Source organism: Euprymna scolopes, chromosome 7 (genome assembly GCF_053919585.1).
Source record: "Euprymna scolopes isolate OS-2025 chromosome 7, ASM5391958v1, whole genome shotgun sequence".
In the NCBI taxonomy this organism is placed as follows: Eukaryota; Metazoa; Mollusca; class Cephalopoda; order Sepiida; family Sepiolidae; genus Euprymna; species Euprymna scolopes.
Window position 1 is genome coordinate 50,152,425 of NC_136488.1, and position 24,382 is coordinate 50,176,806.

The 24,382-nt window shown below is 36.8% G+C and overlaps 1 protein-coding gene across 1 annotated transcript in view; it reads left to right on the forward strand.

The window, feature by feature from the left end:
* The window catches only part of LOC145279730 (endoplasmic reticulum metallopeptidase 1-like), a 148,246-nt gene that overhangs the window by 67,566 nt on the left and 56,298 nt on the right, over nt 1-24,382 (forward strand). The window contains exons 3-5 of the mRNA XM_080131024.1: nt 4,724-4,829; nt 15,926-16,072; nt 17,749-17,841. Of these exons, the coding sequence (XP_079987150.1) occupies nt 4,724-4,829; nt 15,926-16,072; nt 17,749-17,841 (346 nt within the window). The remainder of the gene's footprint in view (nt 1-4,723; nt 4,830-15,925; nt 16,073-17,748; nt 17,842-24,382) is intronic.

A 24,382-nucleotide genomic window follows, 5' to 3' on the forward strand; every position in this document is an offset into this window, starting at 1 on the left:
ACGTGCCCCCCCCCTCCAAAAATAAATGCCATTCATGGAATCATCAATACAATTTACAATCCTTTCTTCAGCCCAACCATATTTAAAATTTAGTCTATGTCTGTTTTGTCCACCAAATTTCAGTTATGAATGTCCAGCAGTCTTTGTCTCATTGCTGTTCAATGACATGTGAGAACCCTTTAGTGATCATCGTCTTGTTAGTAGACGGTGCAAGGTGCCTTCAATAAGTTTCCAGACTTTTTTGTACAGGCATTTACAATTTTCCTAGACTCTTGAAAATTAATATACATCTTATAAGATGACTGTCCAATTTTTATGATTTCAGGTTCCAATGAACAGCTACAGCAGGAATTGGAATACACCCTACTAAAGCCTGATTGTCACAGCTGATGAATTTCAAAATGCAGTCTGAATGTGAGGGCACTTTGGAAGAATGATATGAAATAAAATTCTGTTTTAAACTTGGAAAAAAATGTCATAGAAATATATAGAATTCTTCAGACTGCTTTTGGACCATCTTGCATGAATCGAGCATCAGTTTTTAAGTGGCATAAGAGATTCAAGGAAGGTAGGGAGTCTTGAGGGATGATGAGAGATGTGGAAGGAATAAGAAAATCAGAACACCAGAGTTGATTGGCCAAATAAAGAATTTCATGGATAAGGACCATTGTGTGTTTATAGAGACAATAAGTGCACAGTTTAATGTCAGTGTGGGAACTGTACACACAATTATTCATGAAGAACTGAAAATGCGGAAGATTTGCATGAAGTTTGTCTCAAGGGTGCTCAGAGAATATCAGACAGTTCCTCACCCTTTCTATAGTCCAAACCTCATTTCCTGTGACTTTTGGTTATTTCCTAAGCTCAAGGAAAGTCTTGGAGACTGTTGTTATGAGACAATTGAGGAGATGAAAGAGGCTGTGACAAGGGGTCATTGACACGCTCACACAAGAGGACTTCCATGGGGCCTTCCAAAAGTTGCTGGAATCGTATAACAATTGCATTGTAGCTGGAGGAGACTACTTCAAAGAGAACTATAGTTTCATGTGTGTACTATCAATAAAAGTGTCTGTATGAAAAATGTCTGGAAACTTATTTAAGGCACCTCATATGATCTTAAATAGGTTTCACACTCACCGAACCTTGACCTACACCCAGATTTTTATCTGTGGGGTTATCTCATAGATAATATCTATCAAAGCAATTCTCAAACAGTTCCTGAACTGAAGAGGACCATTTCTGCTCAAATGAGGACAATGCCAAGAATGGAGTGTATCAGTTGTTGACAAGCATACATGTGATGTCCAGGTATGTCTAACACGCATATTGTTAGAACATTCATGATTGAAAAGTTGTGGAAAAGTCAGACATAGATTGAAGTTTATTTTTAATAAATATAGTTAGATTGACAGAAAGGAATTGTAAATTTTATTAATGATTCCATGGATATCATTTTTTATTTGTTTTGTGTCATTAGTACGAGGTGTAATCTTGAGTGGGCTTTTTCACACCCACCAGATCATAACCCCCCCCCATTTTGATCTGCGTGGTTATCTCAAAACTAATGCTTGCCAAAACAATCCTCAAACTATTCCTGAACTTAATAGGGTTATTCCAGCCCAAATCAGAGTAGTTTAACAAAAAGGAGTTTATCAGAGCCATTGACAATGCAGGTGTGCTTGCAATAGCGATAAAACAAAGACTGTTGGACATTCATACCTGAGTCTTGATGGTCAAGTCAGGTAAAGACTGAAGCTTATATGTACCAAATATGGTTGGATTGCAAAAAGAATGTGTTTTGTTTTTATTAACCCCAAACAAGGCATACTACCACTTGGACGTAAGGCACTACTATGTGGAACCATACCTACATGTAGGGAGTTGGGTAGCAAGGTGTCTGTTCCCATTACATTTAAATTTCTGCATGTTAGTTCAGTCAGGGAATCAGGAGACCAAAAGGAATTCCAAAATCTAGCAGTCCTATGGAAGAAATTATTAGAATAAAAAAAATTTCCAGCATCTAGGATCTCTATAGTGGAGGGGTGGGATTACATTTCTTTACTGATTATGCGATCACTAAAGTGTCCCCACATATCATTAAACAGTGATAAAACAAAAACTGACATTTATAACTGGAACTTTGCAAAAAGGAATTGTGAATTTCATTAATAATTCCATGGATGATATTTTTTTTTTATGTGTCATTTCTTTTTTTGACGATTGTCATTTTCTGTTGTTTTCAATGATTATGATTAAAAATCATTGTTAGGTTATATCTCTTTTTATAGGTTTTATATGAAAAATAGATAATTAAAACATGATGCACACACAATGTGAACAATTGCACAGAATGTCTGTATAATGAGATTTGCATGTTTGACTATTAAAGTTCTGCTATTCTTCCTTGCTAAAAACTCAAGGCAAGTTTATCTGCTTTTAGACTTTGTTTTTTTACATATTAAGAACACTATGTTAATAGTGATCTTCCTGAAGAGTCCTCAGAACAACAGCAGTCACACTCTGCTACAGTGCTGCTGAATACTGCACCCCAGCATGGTCTCAGAGTCAACACACAAGATCAATTGACAGGATGTCTAAAGTCAACCCCAACACAATGGCTACTAGTAACAAGCTCAATTGCACTATCCCATATAAAGAGGGAAGAGGCAACTAAAAATGGATTCCAAACGTCAAGGAGGACACCAGGGACTTACCAATTGAACAAATTTTAAAAGATGCCCCAGATACCTCCAGACTCAAGTCCCGAAACCCCTCCTACAACTCAAAAATCAAAATTTTAACCCAGTTGAGACATGAAAAGAGAAATGGAGAAACAATATCCCCAAAGGAGAGGATATCATTGAAGACCCAACTTTGTGCCTCCCAAGTTTTGCTTTTCAGAACAAGACACTACAGGATTTCAGTAAGCCAACACAGGTGGAGACAAATAGACTCCCCAAAGTGCAAGGAAGCCCCCCCAGGACACAGACCACCTGATCTTACACTGTCCAGTTACCCTAATTTGCGTATGCATGTTTTTCGGCTGCTGCTGCTAATCTCTTCGCAAGTCAGTCATCCTTCGCTGCTGCTGATACTTTCCCATGCGCTCGTATGCGCTATGTGACAGCCCATCTATCTGAAGACAATTTCTCAGACTGGTTAAAATATAGCAGTATAGAGATCTAACCCATACAATACTATTACTACTACTACTAGTCTCTTTCCCTAAGTTAATTCTCTCCAAAATAAAACCTTTAACTATCCGCAAACATCTGCTTGTGGCTTTTCTGCACGAAAAGAAACTTCATTTGTATAACAACCACTAGACAAAACTGCAACGATGAAAAGAAGCAAAAATCATGTAAAAAAAAGCTACTATAAAAGAAGTGAGAATAAAAACACTCATGTATAAAAAATCAAGTACGTATAAAGAACATTTTTGATTTATTGAAAATGTTACATGTTTAGGATTGGAATAATTGAAGTTTGGAGGGACTTAGCACTATAGAGGAGGGTGGGGATGATTCCTAGCTCCTCACCTCCTCTGTGTTATCTGGAAATGAAAGATTATTTTCTACTTGATCAGTTTCTGTAATTTTTATTAATTTCAATATGACATGTAAATATGTAATAGTATTTTTACCTAAAATCCTTTTATCTGTATGTTGCTCCTTATGTAACATGGCCGTTACATTTTAGTAATTCATTAAAATAAAACTGGAAAGAAATAATTAAAAATCTAGGTCGGCACTTTTTCTTTATTTAACAAAAGTTTTTATTGCACGTAACTCTCCCGTTTCGACACCACTTAAAAAGTCTCTTGCTGCCACATGTCCATTTCAACTCTTTTCTCCGACCGCACACCGGCCACAGCTGGACCATTCTTGCCTTCAACTTTACACGTCCATTTTCTTCGACATCGATTGTCTTTCTCCCCGAGCATGTATTTCTTTTCTTGTGCACACTTCCTAATTTGCATATGCATGTTTTTCGGCTGCTGCTGCTAATCTCTTCGCAAGTCAGCCATCCTTCGCTGCTGCTGATACTTTTCCATGCGCTCATATGCGCTATGTTACACCAATTTTCCTTTCCCACACTTTTCATGCTTGCATTGTTTGCAACTATATTAGTATATATATTTTTTTGTATGTTGTTTGAGAAATCTGAACTCATGTGTCATGTTGAAATTAGTAGAAATTTCAAAATTACAAAAACTAATCAACTAGAAGATCTGTTGGAACTATTTTTTTACAAAAAAAACAAAACGATAGATATTAGTGGACCACCATTATCTATTTTGAAATAAAGGATGACAATTATTTTGTCAGAATCAGGGGCTATAGTTATCTTCCATGAATTTTAAGAAGTCTTCAACATTATCAAATGCGATAAAACTTGGTAATTTGACAAATTTTATTTTTATTTGTAATTATTTTTCTATTTGGTTAATTTTGAGAATTTTTGTAATTTTTACTAATTTTAACATGACACGAAGTATATAATAGTTTTACCAACTACGACAAGACACCTGATGAAGACTAGTTATAGCCAAAATGTTGTGAAAATAGCAATAATAATGATGAGTAAGAAAAAAAAAAAGTAAATGCAACATCTCGCTTTAAAAATTTCATTAAAAATTTATTTTTTTACTTAGCAGGCACTTCTTCAAAGATTGATGTCATCAACTTTATTTATATTTAAATGTTTTTCTTTTCTTTTTCAGGCTAGTCATGGCTTCATCACTCAGCATCCTTGGGCAAATACTGTTAAAGCATTTGTTAATTTGGATGCTGCTGGGGCAGGAGGCTGGGAGATTGTCTTTCAAGCTGGTAGGATCAGTTTTGCCAATTTTCTTTAAAAAAAAATTTTTTTCTTTCACAGCATTATTATTATTTTAGACTTGGATGTTAAAAAAAGTACTGATTCTTTTGAGCATTCAAATTCAATTCTTCTTAAACATCTTCTCCAAAGCACATATCTAAATGATATTTACTAAGCAACTGCTTCTTCATAAATTGACAGCCTCAGCAGACCCACATCTCTACTTTGCAGAAACTTATTTATTACTTGAAGGCCCTAATAAACCTGTCTCTCTGTTTTGAAGCCCCTTCATAAATTGATGGCCTCACAGACCTGTATCTCTTTCTAGACGTCTCTTCCTAATAAACCTCAATAGACCCACATTTATATTATACTAGCCAGGATGCCCGGCATTGCCCAGGTATTTGGTGTGTGTTGAGTAAAAAAAAAAAAAAAGTGGTAGTAGGCAGGCAGGTGAACCGCGAAGGAGGAAAAGAATGTGAAAAAAAAAAAACGTGACGTCTTTGCCGTTGCATTCATTGCCAAACCGGAAGTGGCGAAGGTTTAAATTAAGGCTAGTCAATCGACAAGAGGGTATGACTTTTGAAAATATCGTCGAAAAAAGTGACCCCTCCTTGTAGAAAAGTGCCCTGTTGAAGGTGAAGAAATTAATGTTTTTAGCCAATTTTTCAATATTTGTTGTCCGAAGGGTCAAGCTTCAAAACGGTACCAATCTTGTGAAAATCTGTCGCCTCTGTCGAAAGTTTTAGACAGACATACAAACACACAGACATACATACATTTAAACAGACAGGTGAGATTTATATTATAGACTAACGGGGGTACCCGGCGTTGCCCGGGTGTTTGGAGGTGTGTGTGCTGTTAAATAAAAAAGAAACCGGGGGGGGGGTAGGATCAAACCTGAAGCTCGAGGCAAAGTTTGAAAATAAAATGTGAAAAAAACATGAACCGTTCGGCTAGTTACTGAAAGATGTTTGAAGTTATTTAAGTAAGAACCAAATTGACAGGTGCCCACACGGAAGTCGTCGAGCGTTACAACGATTACGTAAGCAATAGCTATTCAGCAAATGAGGTCAATGACCAGGTTTGTTTGTTATAAGCTAAGTAAAAAAAGAAAACATAAAAACGGACGTAAGCGGGGGGGGGGGTAATCAAAACATCGAAAAAAAAACCCCAAAAAAACTAACATAAGGCAAACGAACAATGTTAAATGTAAAAATCGAAAAAACAAAAAAGAAAACAGAAAAAGAAACGGGAGGGCTGATGCTGTTGACAGATACCAAAAAAAAAAAACATGTGAAAATGGCTTAAATAAGCCTGTTTCTATATTAAAATTAAAAAAATCGGTGGGTACCCGGGTGTTTTTGGGTGTCACTAAGAATAAGCGAAGTAAAAAAAAAAAACAGAAAAATGAACGTTACGTGAAAAATGGCTTAAATAACACTGGTTCAATATTTAAATTTAAAAAATCAAAAAGAAAAGAAAGACATCTCACACCACGATTCGAACCCAAAACGTTTAGATAACAAACCAATGCGCTAACCAACTGAGCTAATGCGACGTACATGAAATTTAGTCAGTTCTTCAACTATTTAAAGTAAATCAGGTCATGACGTCATCTGACACATGCGTAGAACCGGCCGTCGTCACAAGGGGACGGTTTTTGTTGACCCCCCCCCTCCCTGTCGAAAATTGTTGATTTGGGGGTGAAAAAATTAACGTTTTTGGCCAATTTTTCGATATTTTTCGGGTGAAGGATGGGGCTTCAATATGATACCGTGTTTGTGAATTTTTGTTGTGTCTGTCGAAAGTTTTTAGCGGACACACACACACATACAAACATACATACATACATACATACACACATTTTCACTTTTATATATATAGATAGATAGAAGATTTATCTTAGTCTATTTGTCTGTCTATTCCATGTTTTGTCAAAAACTACAGGAGGACTAATCTCGCTAAAAATTTGTATGGATCTTTGCTATGATAAGGTAAACTAAGGATTATAGTATCTGTTTGATACACAGTTAGGGATTAATAGGGATTAATCACCACAATACCACATTTAATCTAGAAGTTTTATTGGAAACTACTGACCTGATTGGGCTGAAATTTTGTATGGACCATTGTTATGATAAGGTGCAGTGAACCAAGTATTATGTTATCCGTTCGATGCAAAGTTAGGGATTAATTGGGATTAATAGGGATTAGTATTTAATGCAAAAATTAGTAACCATATTCAACACTCCATTTGATATAAAGCACTCATTCTAAGTCGATGGGCTATAACTTATGCACATTTTAATGGGTTCGTCATGCTGTGTTCTGCATGGATGTGTAAGAATAAGATTGGAACACATGTATTTGGTTGGTAAGAAGGGAACTGAATAATGGCGCCCCGCTTTATTGATTAATTGCTATGCACATGCGTGAGTGCATACAAAAGTTAGATCACGAAACCGGAATGAAAGAGTCTATATAAAAGTTACTGAAACGAAAGAGCAGCGCTATCATTACATCTCCCTTTCTCTGAAAACAAAGATGACTTAGGTATGTAAAACAAAGAAAAAGGAAAAGCTGGTTCAGGGTAGACTGTCTGAACAGCTACAGCGAAGCAGGGGATTATTCTGCCGCATGAGATGTTTGCTGGGAGGTTATTAGTGTTTGCTCATCATAAGCTCATTTTTGATGGTGGTCGTACCACCCTACCACTACGGGTACGTTTTTGAGTGCCATTTGGTATGTTTGGGATGCACACACAAGTGGATCCACAGACGTTGCACATTTTTGTGGAGCTGTGTTGGGAAGGTCTTGCAACATTTGTGGGGTAGGCGTCACTGGAATACTTCTTATGTGTTGTCAGTTTCTTCGCAGCACATTCCCATTGACATTCTTCAGGAGATAGGAGTGGTGACCATCTACCTGGGATACTACAGTCGCTGGGTCCCAGCTTCCAGACACAGGATTCTGTACCCTTACCCGTTGACCATGGTATAGGGGTGGTAGATCTTCTTTAAGTGCATGTCGGTCAAAATACCTCTTTTGGTTCTACTGGTATTGTTGGAATGCGCTGTATATCTGATCCTGATTATGGTTGTTTCTGATTTTGGTGATCAGTGGAGATTGGATTCGTCTACCCATGAGTAGTTGTGCAGGGCTTGGTATGACACTTGAAATTGGGGTGCAGCACCAGTGCAGCAGTGCGATCTCAGGAGTTGTTCCTGACTGTTTGGCTTTCTTGAGAATATTCTTGATAGTCCTTATTTGACGTTCTATGAAGCCATTCCGTTGTGGTCTCCGAGGTGACGTGGTCTCATGATGGAAGCCCCATCCTTTGGCGAATTTGCGGTAGAGATGACTTAAAAAGTGTGGTCCGTTATCACTGACTATCTTGGATGGTATGCCAAACTCTGAGAAGATTTGGCGTGTGATGTTCACTATGACACTGCTTGGTGAATGATCAGGTAGGCGTTTGACTATAGGATACTTTGAGTAATAGTCAGCTATGATCAACCATTGACTTCCATGGAGATCAAACAGGTCTGTGCCAACTACGTCCCATGGCTTTGTTGAGATGTCATGTTGCATTAGTGACTCTTGCATTTGGGAGGGCTGATGCTGTTGACAGATACTGCATGACTTTGTGAACTGTTCAATGTCTTTGTTTATGTTTACCCAATGAACAGTGTCCTTGGCAAGGAGTTTTGTTTTCTCTTGTCCTAAATGAGCAGCATGTAGTTGTTCTAATATGTCTTTTTGAAGAGTCTGGGGGATGATGATTTGTTGTCCTTTGAGGATAAGACCATCATCAATTGAGAGCTGATCTCTTAGGCCCCAGAACACTCTAATGTCAGTGGGCAGCTGCTTGATTATCTCTGGCCATCCTGTGATGATGGTCTCTCTCAGCCGGTTAAGCAGAGGATCCGATGTCGTACACTGTCTTAGCTGTTTGATGTAATTAGTGGAAAAATGAACTGTATCAACCCGGACATCAAGTTCGATAGGGTCCGCATAACAAAGTGGTGGTAAGCGCCAAGATTTTGTCAGATCCCTTGTTATATGTGAGCCTGAAGTTGTATCCTTGGAGTTTTATTAGCATTCTTTGCAGACATGCCGGGGCTGCGATGAGCGGTTTGTCGATGATTATAGTGAGGGGTTTGTGGTCAGTGACGACTTGGAAATGGTGGCCATAGAGGTATGTGTGGAACCTCTATGTGCCAAATACGATGGCCAGTAGCTCACGTTCGATACATGCGTATCTCTGTTCTGTCTGTGTGAGCCTCTTGCTAGCATATATGACAGGCGATAGATTGCCCTCCTCATCTGGTTGTAGCAGAGCTGCACTGATTCCATGTAAACTCGCATCACAGTGCATGTATATCGGTTTTTTAGGGTCAAAATAATGGAGCAGGAACGTTTCAGATACTTCACTTTTTATCTTTTTGAAAGCTTCCTGATGGTGTGGTTCCCACTGGAAAGCAGAGTCCTTGTGTAATAGGTCACGCAACACTGCTGTCTTGGAACTGAAGTCCTTGACAAAACGAGACAGGTATGTAATCATACCTGAGAATTGTTGTAGTTCCGTCTTGTTATGTGGTTCAGGCATTTTCTGTAGGTCATGTACCTTTGCCAGGTCTGATTTTAGTCCGGTGTGTGTGTACAGGTTTCCAAAAACGGATATTTCACGGCATTTGATTTTGCACTTCTCCGAGTTCAAGGTAAGGCCTTATTCAGTAGCGACCTCTATGAAATGTCTTAGGTTTTTGTCATGTTCCTGCTCTGTCGACCCATATATGGTGATATCGTCAGCTATACCACAAGTACTAGTGCATTTCTCGAGTATTTTGTCCATCTCGTTGGTAGATGTCCTGACTGACACACAAACCGAATGGCAGTTGTTCAAAACAATACCTTCCAAATGGTGTTTGGAAAGTTGTTAGTGGCTGACTTTCAGGGTCGAGCTTTATTTAGTGCTCGTGGGTCTAAGTAAACCCTAATTGTGTTGTCACGTTTAGTGACATAAGTGAGAGAGCTTACCCAGTTTGTGGGTTCATTGATGCGGCGAATGACTCCTTGTGATTCCATCTTGTCGAGTTCCGATTTGATTTTTCCGCGCATGGCTATAGGTGTCCTTCTCGGTGGGTTTATGTGGCATGGTACATTAGGGTTGATAACAAGCTTGTGAGTGTTCCGAAATTCACCAATACCGTCAAATCTGTCCGGGTATAGATGCATTAGGTCAGCTACACTATTGATGGGTTGGTGCTGGGCTGAGATGGCACAGTTCATTGTCACTACCCTAAGAGCCACTGATGTTGGCATGCCCAATATGGCTGCTCCTGGTACATCAACCACATAGAATTGGGTATCCAGCCATGGGGAGTTTTTATACTTGCACCTAAAAGTTGTGGTGCCATAACAGTTTATCCTGGTATTGTTGTAGGCTGTTAACAGACATTGTGTTGAGGTGAGTGACCTAGGCATTGGGTTTCCAGCTTCGTCTATACTGCTAGGGTACATGTGTTGCAGAATATGCGGATAGGCAATGTATTTGCTTGTGCCCCTGTATCTACTTTCAGGTTGAAGGTATGAGTGCATGAGTGGTCCTTTAGCTTGATGCTTAGATCAACAGATGCCTTATTTTGAGGATCTTTCATGTTTGCTGACTTTTTAGTTGTGATGGAGCTAAAGGTGAGGTTCTCCATTGCCGTGCCTATGTCAGTCATAACTTGGTCATCGTGTTTGGCGACACTGTTTATTTTCTTGCCAAACTCCCGTTGTTGGTTATGACTGTTATGCCAGGGCCTTCCTTGTCTGTTGGTTTTCTGCTTCCCAGAGATGCAAACTGTAGCCCAGTGACCTGTTTTGCCACATGTGTGGCATATATCATTTTTGGCAGGACAGTGTTCTTTGCCAAAACAGTGACTGCATCCACAATTTTTGCCGGTTTGTCCACGTTTTCGGTCAATCCTTTGCCACTGGTGTGTACCACGGCTTATTGCGGCTATCTGTGGTGATTTCTGTAACTGGTGGGGCTGGTTGACATAAACTGCTGAAGCCTCGTGTGAACGGGCTAATCTAACAGTTTCCTCGATTCTGTAACCCTTCGGTTTGTTTAACAGTTCTTTTTGTAGTTCGGGTATTGGTGTGCTGGCAATTAGTAACTCAACGAGGCATTCGTTTAATTCGTCGGCACTGAAATCACATTTCTTTGCCAACAGTCGACATCTGTTGATGAAGATGTCTGTTGTTTCATTTGGTCTCTGCTGGTATTTTTCGAGTTCCAGTCTACAAACGCGGTGATTTGTTGCCGGTTCTAGCTGCTCTAAAAATGCAGCAAATATTATTTGTGGATCCTTGTGATCATCATCCGATATCGACCAACTATTATACCGGCGTAAACCTTCTTCGCCGGTCGCGAGAAGTATTAGAGGGACTTTATCCTCATGTTTCGTCGCTTTGACGGTAAAGTAAAGTTCCATTCGTTGTCAAAACAGTTTGAATGATTTGGCAATACATGTCGAGCCCCAATCAAAACTAGGGACTTGTCATGAAATTGTGGCCATTATGATAAGAAAGTGTGAAGAAAAAAAGGTACAGACAATTTGTGTGGCGTGGGAGGTTAGAAAAAAAATTTGTTCAGCGTGCGAGAGATTAAAAAAATCGTTTTTTTTTTTTGTTTTTTTTTACTCACTGTTTTACCTTTCTTTTCTTTTTTTTTTTTAATTGTCTGTGACGTTATAAGATTGTGTGTTTTATGATAATACCGCTTGCCACCATGTCATGCTGTGTTGTGCATGGATGTGTAAGAATAAGATTGGAACACGTGTGTTTGGTTGGTAAGAAGGGAACTGAATAATGGCACCCCGCTTTATTGATTAATTGCTATGCGCATGCATGAGTGCATACAAAAGTTAGATCACAAAGCCGGAACGAAAGAGTCTATATAAAAGTTACTGAAACGAAAGAGCATCGCTATCATTACAGAGTTAACAAGTTTTGTCTCTTTTTACTGGCCACTCTTTCATAAATTGAGAACTTCAACAAACTTATGGCTCTATTTAGTAACCACTTCCCCATGAATTGAGAACTTGAAACAAACCCACATCACTTTTTAGCAGCTACTTCTTCATAAATTGAAGCCTCCAATAAACCCAAATTTCTACTCGGCAGCTATTTCATAAATTGATAACTTCAACAAAATCATAAATCTATTTAATAGCCATGTCTTTATAAATCCAGGTATTCAACAAACCCTTATCTCATTAAATTTCAGGGTTTCCAAGTCCTCACTTCTTAAAAAGGAAAGCTTTCTACAAATTTTGTCATAATATTATTACAAAAACAAAAACAAAAAAAAAAACACGATTTTCATGATGCATCAGTGCAATCTACACATGTTGCAATGGAAATATCATTTCCAAAATTTGCCCATGCATGGAATATTGTTGCCACATCCGGACTGGTGCATCTGCAACTAGTCTCTCACTCTTAGACAAGATTCAAAAAAGAGTCTTAAATCTCATAGGTCCTGCATTATCGGCCAAGCTCCAACCACTGTCTCATCACTTCAATGTTGCATCCCTGTGCCTGTTTTACAAGTAATCTAATGGAATATCCTCTGATGAACACATAGTACTTGTGCTCTGTCAATATACATACTTCTGACTAACCTTACAAGCAGCAAAATCTCACCCCATCACTGTTGGAAAAGCCCTCTACTCTAATAGTTTCTTTCATCGGACTGCTAGACTTTAGAATTCCTTCTTTGTTTTTTGCTTCCCTGACTGTACTAATCTGCAGAAGTTTAAACGTAATGTGAACAGACATCTCGTTGCTCAACTTCCCACAGTCCTCTGTTAGACACGATCCCAAATAGTAGCCTTTTACATTGCAAGTAACAATATGCCTTGGAAAAGAGTAAAAAAAAAAAAAAGCGTGACAGACCAAACTTCACCGTGACTGAAGAAGATCAGGGCCTTTTATAGAAATCTAAAGGCGCATTTAAAAATCAATAACATGTTTTTTAAAAAAGACAATGAAAATGTTTCAGAAGTAGATAATAACCTGGCCATGACTATTGTTGTGGGTGCATGTCAGCAGCAGAATTCTCTTCAAGAGAGCTGGCGAGGATGTGGGAAATGGAAGGGGTGTTAATCCATGGCTAAGACGTTAATTAAAAACCAAAATAGTTAATCCTTAGTCATTTTAATCAGTAAATAACTAACGTTCTCATTGTAAAAACTTACATCTGCTTTTAACTCTAGAGAGGAAAGGATTTTAATCTTCTAATTAATAATAATAATAAGGTTTCCACAACTTGTTATATAACATGTGGAAAATGGGCATTATGCAGATTTGTAATAGAAATTACATATAATTGGATTAAAGTCATTACAGCCATACAATTTGGAGAACAAGTAAAAATTTCATTCCAAGTAAAAACTTTTTGATATACATATGTATTATGTAAAAATATTTTTTGCCAATCTGACATTTATAGAGTGGAAATACTTCATAAGCAAGGGGAGATAAGTCAGTCTGTCATTTAACCAAGTAATAATGAATGGCAGATAGACAAAGTAAAAAAACAAACTTATTTTTTATCAAAATTCTACTCAATAATTATAATTAATTTTTGGTGAGGATACTTATTTTTTGCTTGATAAGTAAGTACAAGAATTTTTACTTGAAATTCGATTTTAATCTGTTCCATACTGTATAAGTGCTGAAACCTTTTTGATATAATTATGTATCATGCAAAAATAAGTATCTTCACTAAAGCTTAGGAAAAATTATCGAGTAGAATTTTAATTAAAATTAAAAATCAGTTTCCGTGTTTTACGGATCCATCATTCATTATTATTTGGTTAAATGACAGACTGACTTATCACCTCCTGCTTTATGTGATTTCAACTCTTCTAAGTGGTCAATATAGCAAAATTAAAATTTTACTTGATAATTTTTAACAATTTTAGTCCATATACCTACTTTTGCTTGATACGTTACTATACTAAAGCGTTTGCTGTTGATTTATTTGAACTTGTGATTTTCACCTGTGTCCCTATCTGTATAAGTACTAATCATTTATATAAATCACAAAAATACATTTTAGGAAAATATCCATTAATCTCATATTGCTTGTATTTTTCCAACTGTTGTTCTCATCTTGAATGTTATTTTCACATAATTTCGATCAATGTAATCTCCGCTCTTCTTCAGACATATCTTGTTGAACTTGGGAATCTGCATTGAATTTCAAACGGAGCCCTTTATTTTATCCATGGGTATAACATGCTCTCATTTTGTCAGCCATGACCCGGTAGAAGTAATTTGGAATTGTATTTTAAGTGTCGCCCCGCACTGAGGATTAAACCTTCAACCTCCAGAAAAGTGTAACTTTACAACTAACTTTTACCAAGTAATTTATCCACTATGTCATGGGTCCTTGCGGACACTTTTGATGAGAACAGTAGCTTGAAGAATCCAAATAACATAAATAATCAATATTTGAAACATTTGAACAACTTAGATTTTATTCTCACAAGATGTACCTGAAGAAGGTTGGAGGTTACATCAGCCGAAACGTTGTGAGAATAACATTTAAGATGAGAACAGCTATCCAAATGAACTTAATGATACAAAAGCATTTAAATCTCTCTATAAAAGGTTTGTATGTCGATCATTCTGTTACAGTTGTTTAAGATAGCATTTTCATTGGTCTGTCACGTTCAAGATAGAAACAGCAGTATAAATGGTCCGTCCTACATAATTTAGAAATATTTTTAGATGCATTTCTGTATTTCTGTAAGAGGCTCTGTCAGTCTGTTATTCACTCTGTCTGTCATGTTTATATTTTAAATAACATTTTTAGATGCATCCACTCATCTGTATTAGAGGCTCTGGCTGTCTACCAGTTGGTCTATCACACTTATTCTTCAATTCAATTTATTTGGCAAAAAATAAAAAAAAAATGTGCTTCAATTGCTATGTAGGGTGGAAGAAATTTACACAGAGGAGGACACAGTAGCTCAACACCTGTTCAAATTCACCTTGAATTGTTGCATTGTTAGTACATTTGTTACCTCATTTGGAATTTTATTCGAAATACCAAGGTCTTATGTACAACATGAAAAAAACTGGAATCTTAGGAAGATATCCATCATTCCAATGATTTTAAGAGCAACCAGACTCATGAAAAAGAATTTAAAAAACTACTTGCAAATATACCCAGTGAACTAAGTGCAAAAGAGAGTTAAAAAATTGTACTTAAAGGGATGGTTAGAATCTTTAAAGGACCTCTCGGTTGAAATACATGAGATAGCAGGTGAATGTTTGGTATTTGGTAGTATGTTCCATCCCCAACTAGAACAAAATGGTAAGAAAATTTAAAAAAATGATAAGAGTTCGTGGATTCTGATTGAGAAAGTGTCCCTCCTTGGAAATCTTACACAATTTACTAGGAACTCATTATAAACTTACCTTTTAATTTTTAAGACTTTATGACTTTTGGTTTAGGAGATATCTATATAAACACTAAATATGCAAAATTGACATGAACATTGTGGTGTGTTAAATATTATTCATTGGTCGTATCAAGTAAATCTGCCGGAGATTTGACTATTTTTTTTTTTATCATAAACGAGAACAAGAGTCTTGACCAATATTGGAACAAGGGTAATCAATAATGTAGGCAAAACAAGAAACAGCAGACTGATCGGCCCTGCTGACGTGAAGACCGAGTTTCTGAGATGAGTCAAGTGGTAAAATTGTTTATCAAAAACTGAAAAGGAGACCACATATCACTGTGGATAAGACAAGGTTGATAATTGAATTAACTGCCAAAAAAACATGGTTGAAGTTTTGACGTATAACAGCTTTGTTTTTAACTTTTCAATTGTGTGGGACTTGCTATATCAAAAAAAAAAAAAAAAAATCTCACCAACATCATTGAGAATATATTGTATTCGTCTTATTCTTTAATGAATATTGTAGTTTCAATGTCATCATTCTAAGCTTTTGTATTGCTTTGTTGGGAAATGTATGGATGTTTTTCTGACAATAATTCTGTTTTGTATTTTTTTTTTTATCCTTTCAGGTCCCCAGCATCCCTGGTTGATTCAGACGTATGCTCAATCAGTCAGTTATCCTTTTGCGTCCATCTTAGGCCAAGAAATCTTTCAAGGGGGTTTGGTGCCATCAGATACAGACTATCAGATCTTTCACAGATATGGACAAATACCAGGTTTGTAGATATAACCCTATTTAACATGTCACAGACAATAAATATTAGTTAAATTAAGTTATATTATCATATAAATAATTTCTTTGTGGACTAAAACCTTTTTAGAACATTTTTAATTCAAATGCAGAGCTTTACACTTAATACCAAGATGGCTACTTAAATAAATATACGATGATGGGTCTTATATGGAATTCCTTTTTTTGACATTATATTATCATGCATATTTCTTTCTAAGCAAAAAAATTTCTGTTTTTCTGATAAATATATGCATGAAAACATTCAATATTGACATAATAATTCATTGTTTCTGTGTAACGAAACAGATCCGTAAAAAATGCTTCAAAGTTTTGACATGCTGAAAGAGTTCTTTTGTAAGAAAAATAAATATTTGGAACTTGAAATGTAGCTATTTTGTTATTATTTTATGTGTGTGTGTGTGTGTGTGTGTGTGTGTGTGTGTGTTTTGTTTTTTGCTTCATGGTTCAAGATCAGTGTTAACAAGTGTAACCCATGCTATATTTTTGTTCTTATCTAAGATTGTAGACCAGATACTCTTTTCATAATGTATAAAATAATGAACTTTAGGCTACATATAAATAAGGTCATGTATTGATCAATGATAAAATTCATACTGCACTACTACTACTAATAATAATGACAACAGTAATCGTAATAATAATAACAATAATAATAATAATAATAGGGGAAGACTGGGACTATGCAACAGATGGTAATGCTGGAAACAGCTTAAATCTTAAGGAAACTCTCAGATGCAGAAACTAATCCCCAGGAGTTACAAATGCTAAACGGTCACATGAAAGCCACAATGACGTAAAACAAAAAAATAGAAAGGAACATCACATGGAGCCAAGAAAATTGAAATCACAAAATTTTAAATTAATTAAAAAACAATGGTGCAGACAGCATTAACTGGCGCAATACAAAATAGTTTTTTTGTTTTTTTTTACAAAGGAATCAACACTTATCAGGGCCCAGAGGCCACTCGAGGATAAGGGTTAAAGAGTGTACAGTAGAAATTGGACAATATAGTAACCGTTAGTAATGGAGATTCGGTAAATTTGTTAACTTATATGGAACGGCTCATCAAAAACTTGTTTACGTTAGACTTGAAGACAACCATATTGTAGTCAGCTGGAAAGCAGAAAAACGGAAGACAATTCCATAGGTGTGCAGTTCTAAGAAAGAAGCTTTGCTCATGGAATCTACGTTTAGGTTTAGGCACAGATAAAGAGTAGGGGAAATTAGTGATAGTGTTTTCTGCTAGATGGGTGTTTCTTGTGAAAGTTTGGCGAGGGGGTGACCATAAAATGGAGCTCAGCCGAGCACTTGCGATGAAAATAACGATAAAGCAGATACAAACTTGCAACATCTCTTCTGTGAGAAAGAGGTTGCAGGGAAGAGAAAAGGACATCTCCCACGAGGCCACAAAGTCTATTTTGAACTCTATCAAGGCAGGACAAGTTCTTTCTAGCAGCTCCTGCCCAGATGTCGCAACAGTACTCCATCTTTGGACATACCTGGCTCTTATATAGATAGAGAATTGAAATGAGACATTGTTAAACAAGTTCTTTTAGTGATTGAACAGAATCTTTTTCTCTTGGCATTCCACTTTATTACATATTAATGCACTTTAATATTGTATTTTCTTCTTCTAGGTTTAGATATTGCTTATGTTTCTAATGGATATGTTTACCACACCAAGAATGACCGTCCTGAATACATTGAACCTGGATGTTTCCAAAGGGGAGGTAAGTTCTCATCTTGCACTTATTTTTAATAGCCATTTGCAATAATAGAGGTTTTCAAAATCACTTTTTGAGCCGAGTATCAGGTTTTAGCTGGACTCCTTGGCATATTCGCTAATCTTCTGGAGCTATTGCTTTGTCATGAACTCTCCTGGGTTATGGCATGCAGCATGGCTGAACCAGCAAATTTTTTTTTTTGAAAGGGATTGATTAATGAGGATGATCCTGCATTGCATCCCAATTTGGGTGAACCCACAGTATTTGGTGGAGGCAGTATAAGTTGAACACTTCTAGTATTTTGAGGTCCTCAGCTTACATCAGTCATGTCTTGCAGCCATAAAAAAAGATTTGAATGGTGTGAACACTGATCTGAGATTGTATTGAACGTATCATTGGTACACATATTCTTCTTGCAAGATTGTTTATGTTGTGAAGGAACATAACTGGCTATACACCGGTTACAAACTGTATATATATATTGGACTGTTTGGCAGACAGCGGCAGACAGCGGCAGACAAGCAGTCGCAGTAAGACGGATAGTCTTACGTGTTGATTATCAGACTTTCTTCCCCATACTTGTTACTATGTACTTCTATTTACCTTAGGCGAGCAGCCTTACGTTTCTGTATTATAAATAAACCCCATTACACATACCACTTGGTGTAACTCACGTTTGTCTTTATTTCCTAAGTATTTAGGAATATAACAATGGCGACGAAAGGATGTTCTTTCTCTTAACAGAGATAAATTACCGTACCAAGGACTGTGTACAATGCAAGGATTTTTTGTTTTACGAAAAAAACAAACTACACAAGGATTTTTGACCACGTGCGTCAATGAATTTAAAAATTTTTCCTACCTAAAGTAGCGAAAAGTACGGATTTTTCTTCGTAAAGAACTCACAAGAAATTATAGAAACATGTTCAAGGTAAAGTGGAATTTATATTTATTTTGACAAGTAAAAAAAAAAAAAAAAAAAAAAAAAATGGTCGCAAGTTGAATTCGAAACTACACTAAAGGATTACGAGTTTCGAAAGAAAAAATATAAATACAACGACTATTGTACCATTTTATGCCACGTGGGAACGGCAGCCATATATTTTTTTTTTTTGGAAAATTAATTGTTTGTTATTGCCTTTATATAAATAATTGGAACTATTTGTCGTGGGAAGTAAGAAATATTTTGTGTATGAACTTACGTTGTTGAAAAAAAAAAAAAAAAAAAAAAAGAATTATTTTACAAAGCCTGTTGAATTACTATGGATGAACTTTGTTGAAACGTGTTGTGTCTGCATATTGCTACTAATTTACGATATACGTAAATTTACGATTTTTCTTTGGAATTATTGTGTAGAATTCGAAAAGACATTTTTGTACTAGAAGCTAACATGGAACAATTAGCAGAGTTAACTAAGGCTCTAGCCCTTAGCATCCAGGAACAGACAAAAATGACTCAACAATTTTTAGCGCAACAACAACAACAACAACAAATTCAACAACAACAGCTACAGCAACAGCTGCAACAACAACAAGAAAGAACACAAAAAACTTTAGAGGCACAACAAGAACAAACAAACATACTACAGCGACAAATGTCGACACAGCAAAAGAATTTAGAAAAGCTAATTCTAACGTCGACCGGGAAGAAGACTAATTTTTCTGCCGAGGGTATTTCAAATTCACTAACGGAATTTCGTTACTCCCCGGATACTGGTGTTACTTTCCCTGCATACTACAGAAGATACGAAACAATTTTTACGAAAAGATGTTTAGACTGGACCGATGAGGAAAAAGTTACCCTGCTACTACAAAAACTGGGTACTGATGAAAACACCAAGTATGCAAATCTAATTCTACCAAAAAAACCGGAGGAGGTTTCGTTCGAGGAAACAATTAGTACCTTGTCGAAAATATTTGATAAAAGGGATAGCCTATTTCACTCTAGATACAAATGTTTGAACATTCAGAAGGCAGAAGCTGAAGACTATCTAGAATATGCTTGCACTGTGAACTGTTTATGCGAATCATTTAAATTGAATGAAATTTCCGCAGACCAATTTAAATGTTTAATCTTTATACAAGGTCTCACAGCACCAAGGGACAAAGATATACGTTCACGGATCCTAACAATTATGGAGGCGGATCCTAACATAACATTGCAAAAAGTCACTGAAGAGTGTCAACGTCTGATCAACATAAAGAAAGACAACACTCGCATTGAAGAGAAAAATATTTTTAAGGTGCAGCAAGTAAAAAGGCAAGGGACCACAAGAAAGTCCAGGTTCCAAGAACACAGGATCCTTAAAGGATACAAAGACCCAAAGCTAAAGTGTAAATGTTGTGGTAGTTTAAGACACAACAATAAGACCTGCTGGTTTAGGAACAAAATATGTTATGAATGTGGTCTCAGAGGTCACAAGGGAACATACTGTGCCCAGAAGAAAAGACAAGGGACCGATAATGTAAATACGCTTCGCATGAATAAAGAAAAAAGCTGCGAAAGACGGAAATATGTTGATGTTCGGATAAATGGACATCTGGTTACATTGCTTCTGGATAGCGGTGCAGATATTAGTATTATAAATGAAGATATATGGAAAAGGATAGGTCGACCTGAATTAACGAAAACCAGAAAGACGGCGAGAAGTGTGTGCGGCAAAAGATTAGAGTTCAAGGGAGAATTAAAATGCAAAGTGACATTCGCTAACCAGACTCATAAATCCAAAGTGTACGTCGTACCAGGAAAGAATACATGCCTGTTTGGGGTAGATTGGATTGTCCTGTTTAATTTATGGGAGAAACCCATAAATTCGTTTTGTAACGTTTTAACTGCAGAAAAAGCAAACCAAAGGGAAGACTTCCTGAAGGATTTGAAAACTGAATTTCCCAATGTTTTTGCCGAAGGACTAGGACTCTGTATTAAGACAGAGGCAAAATTTGAATTAAAGAAAAATGCCACTCCAGTATTCAAACCTAAAAGGAATGTGCCTTTTTCAGCGATGGACGCAATCGAAAAAGAGTTGGATAGACTTCAACAACTGGAAGTCATTGAAAAAGTTAACCACACAGATTGGGCAAGTCCAACCGTGTATGTAAAGAAAAAAAATAACAGAATAAGGGTCTGTGGAGATTTTTCAACGGGTTTAAATGACTGTCTATTGGACCATAATTATCCCCTTCCGTCCGCAGAAGATCTGTTCTCTAAGCTTAACGGAGGAAAAATTTTTTCTAAGATAGACCTCTCAGATGCTTACTTGCAAATTAAGATCAGCGATGAATGCTCCAAATACTTAGGCATAAATACTCATAAGGGCATTTTTAAGCTAAAGAGGCTTCCTTTTGGATTAAAGGTTGCTCCTGCTATTTTCCAGCAAATTATGGACACGATGCTGGCAGGGTTGGAATTTTCAATGGCCTACCTTGACGATATCCTAATTAAAAGTGAAAATTTGCAAGATCATAAGAAGCATGTAAAAGAAGTATTCAAAAGAATACAGGAATTTGGTTTTAAATTGAGCCCAGAAAAATGCGATTTTTTTATGAAAAAAATTAAATATCTAGGTCAAATAATCGACAAAGAGGGTCGAAGACCGGATCCACAAAGGACTGAAGCAATTGAAAAGATGCCTGCTCCAGATTCAGTGACAAAATTAAAATCGTTTTTGGGATTAGTTCAATACTATGCAATTTACATCCCTAACATACATAATTTAAGAGCTCCTCTTAACGAGTTACTGAAAAAGGGTGTTAAATGGAACTGGAATAAGGAATGTGAATCTGCTTTCCAAAATATCAAAAGATGTCTACTGTCAGACTTAGCATTGGCACATTTCAATCCAGAAAAGGAACTAATACTAGCAACGGACGCCAGTGATTACGGTGTTGGCGCTGTATTACTTCACAAGTATGAGGATGGTAGGACAAAAGCTATCGCCCATGCTTCAAGAACGTTGGTTGCAGCGGAGAAAAATTACAGCCAAATTGAAAAAGAGGCGCTGTCGATAATATTTGGAATTACAAAGTACAATCGATTTCTCCATGGACGATCTTTTATTTTGCAAACCGACCATAAACCCCTACTTACCATATTTGGATCAAAGAAAGGCATTCCCACACATACTGCGAATCGATTACAGCGATGGGCTGTAACCCTCTTAAACTATCAGTTTAAGATGGAACATGTATCCTCAAAAAAGTTAGGACACGCAGATGCATTATCACGGTTGATCCCTAAAAGAAGCGAAAGTTTCGAAGAAACGGTAATTGCTGCGCTTAAAGACGAAAGTGAATGTACAAGTTCAATGTGTAATATGATACGTGAACTTCCGGTAACTTTCGAAAAAATAAAAAAAGAGGCAGTAAATGACATTTTCATTAAGAAAATGAAAAATCAATTGGGATGGATAAAAAAAAATAAAAAGGTAGATCAAACAACGCCTTTTTCCATCTGTGAAGATGTGCTCATGTATGGTGAGAGGATCGTAATTCCACTAACGTTACAGAGGAAAATTCTGAAGGAATTTCATACAGGTCATCCGGGCATTTCGAGAATGAAATCCCTTATGAGAGGATATGTGTACTGGCCTGGTATGGACAAGGAAGTTGAAAAATGTGTCAAGACATGCAGAGGATGTCAATTAGCAGCTCGAGATCCTCCAGTAAAAACGACGCCATGGCCAAAGACGGACCTACCCTGGTCACGTCTGCATATTGATTATGCGGGACCTATAAATGGTTATTTTTACTTGATTATTGTAGATTCTTTTTCAAAATGGCCAGAAATATTTAAGTTTAGACATCCAACAGCAAAAAACACTGTGAGTGCGCTTAATGAAATTTTTAGCCGTTTTGGAGTGCCAAAAACCTTAGTGAGCGATAATGGAACAGCATTTACTGCTCATGAATTCAAAGAATTCTGTGACTCACTAAATATTCTACATATGACAACACCTGTGTACCATCCACGATCGAATGGGTTGGCCGAAAAATTTGTAGATACGTTTAAAAGGGCACTTAAGAAAAATCTTACTACGGACACAGACGAACAATGTATTCAAACATTTTTAGCAATTTACAGGGTGACACCAAATCCTAATAATAATGTCAATTCTTCCCCGGCTGAGCTAATGTTTGCAAGAAAGATAAGATCTGTCTTCGATAGGCTGCTACCAGAGAAAAAGAAAGTTTTCAAAAAAGAAAACCTTAATACCAAGTGCTTCTCCCCAGGTGAAAATGTATATTTCAAAAATTTTCAAAATGGACGAAATCAGTGGGTTGAAGGTATTATCAAAAAAAAGGATTGGGAGCATGGTCTATACCATCCAAGGATTAAGTTTTGTCTGCAAAAGACACAGAAATCAAATACGTCCCAGACTGTCTCCAAATGTGGAAGAGACACCAATGGAAACATTGTGCGATATTTTTGATATACCAAAACCAGCGTGTGTACCGCAAACAATGAATATTTCGCCTGAACCGACCATACGGGCTGGACAGAAACCTTTACCCCGGGTAACGCTGACCAGAAGGAAAAGCGCAAGAAAGAGAAAAGTTACCAGGAGATTAAGCCCTGACCCTAAAAGGAAGAGGTATTTAAGCTAAAATCAGGAAGATTTCAGCTTCAGGGGGAGGTGTTGTGAAGGAACATAACTGGCTATACACCGGTTACAAACTGTATATATATATTGGACTGTTTGGCAGACAGCGGCAGACAGCGGCAGACAAGCAGTCGCAGTAAGACGGATAGTCTTACGTGTTGATTATCAGACTTTCTTCCCCATACTTGTTACTATGTACTTCTATTTACCTTAGGCGAGCAGCCTTACGTTTCTGTATTATAAATAAACCCCATTACACATACCACTCGGTGTAACTCACGTTTGTCTTTATTTCCTAAGTATTTAGGAATATAACAGTTTATAACCACTTTGTCAACAGATTTTTTTGAACAGATTTACAACTGAATCTACAGTTGACATGTCTATTAGTTGTGTTTATTTTTACTGACCTTATTCAGTTAAATGCTCTTCAACAATCTAAAAAAAAGCAACTATTCATTTGGGAAAATCAATCAAATAGTTAAGTCAAATAAAATATATGAGTTAAAGATTAAATTGTTTTCATCTTCATTCTTCTATATGTGAGCATTGTTTTAATTCTTGTCCGAAACTACTATGTCAACCCTAGACCATGAGAAAGAGACTAACCAACACCCATGGCTTTATCGAAGGGTTATACAATATAGTAATAAAACAGATGAGCACTCATGCATATTAACCAGGAACATATTAAAGGATAAAAACCCATATAATTGCTGGAGCATAGGACTATATCTCTGCATCAGTTGTTCTATTTATTTATCTTCCCACAAGAGCAGAGTCAGACACACGGTCAGTTTTTAATGTGGATAAAATCCAGCTCCCTAAAAAAGGCACTCTGGATCGGAACAAAAATTTATATTGCCTCAGTCTAATAAGATTTCTCATTTTCACTGACCAAGGACAGAATAATCAAAGTGTAGCATCAGGACAGATATCACACTTTG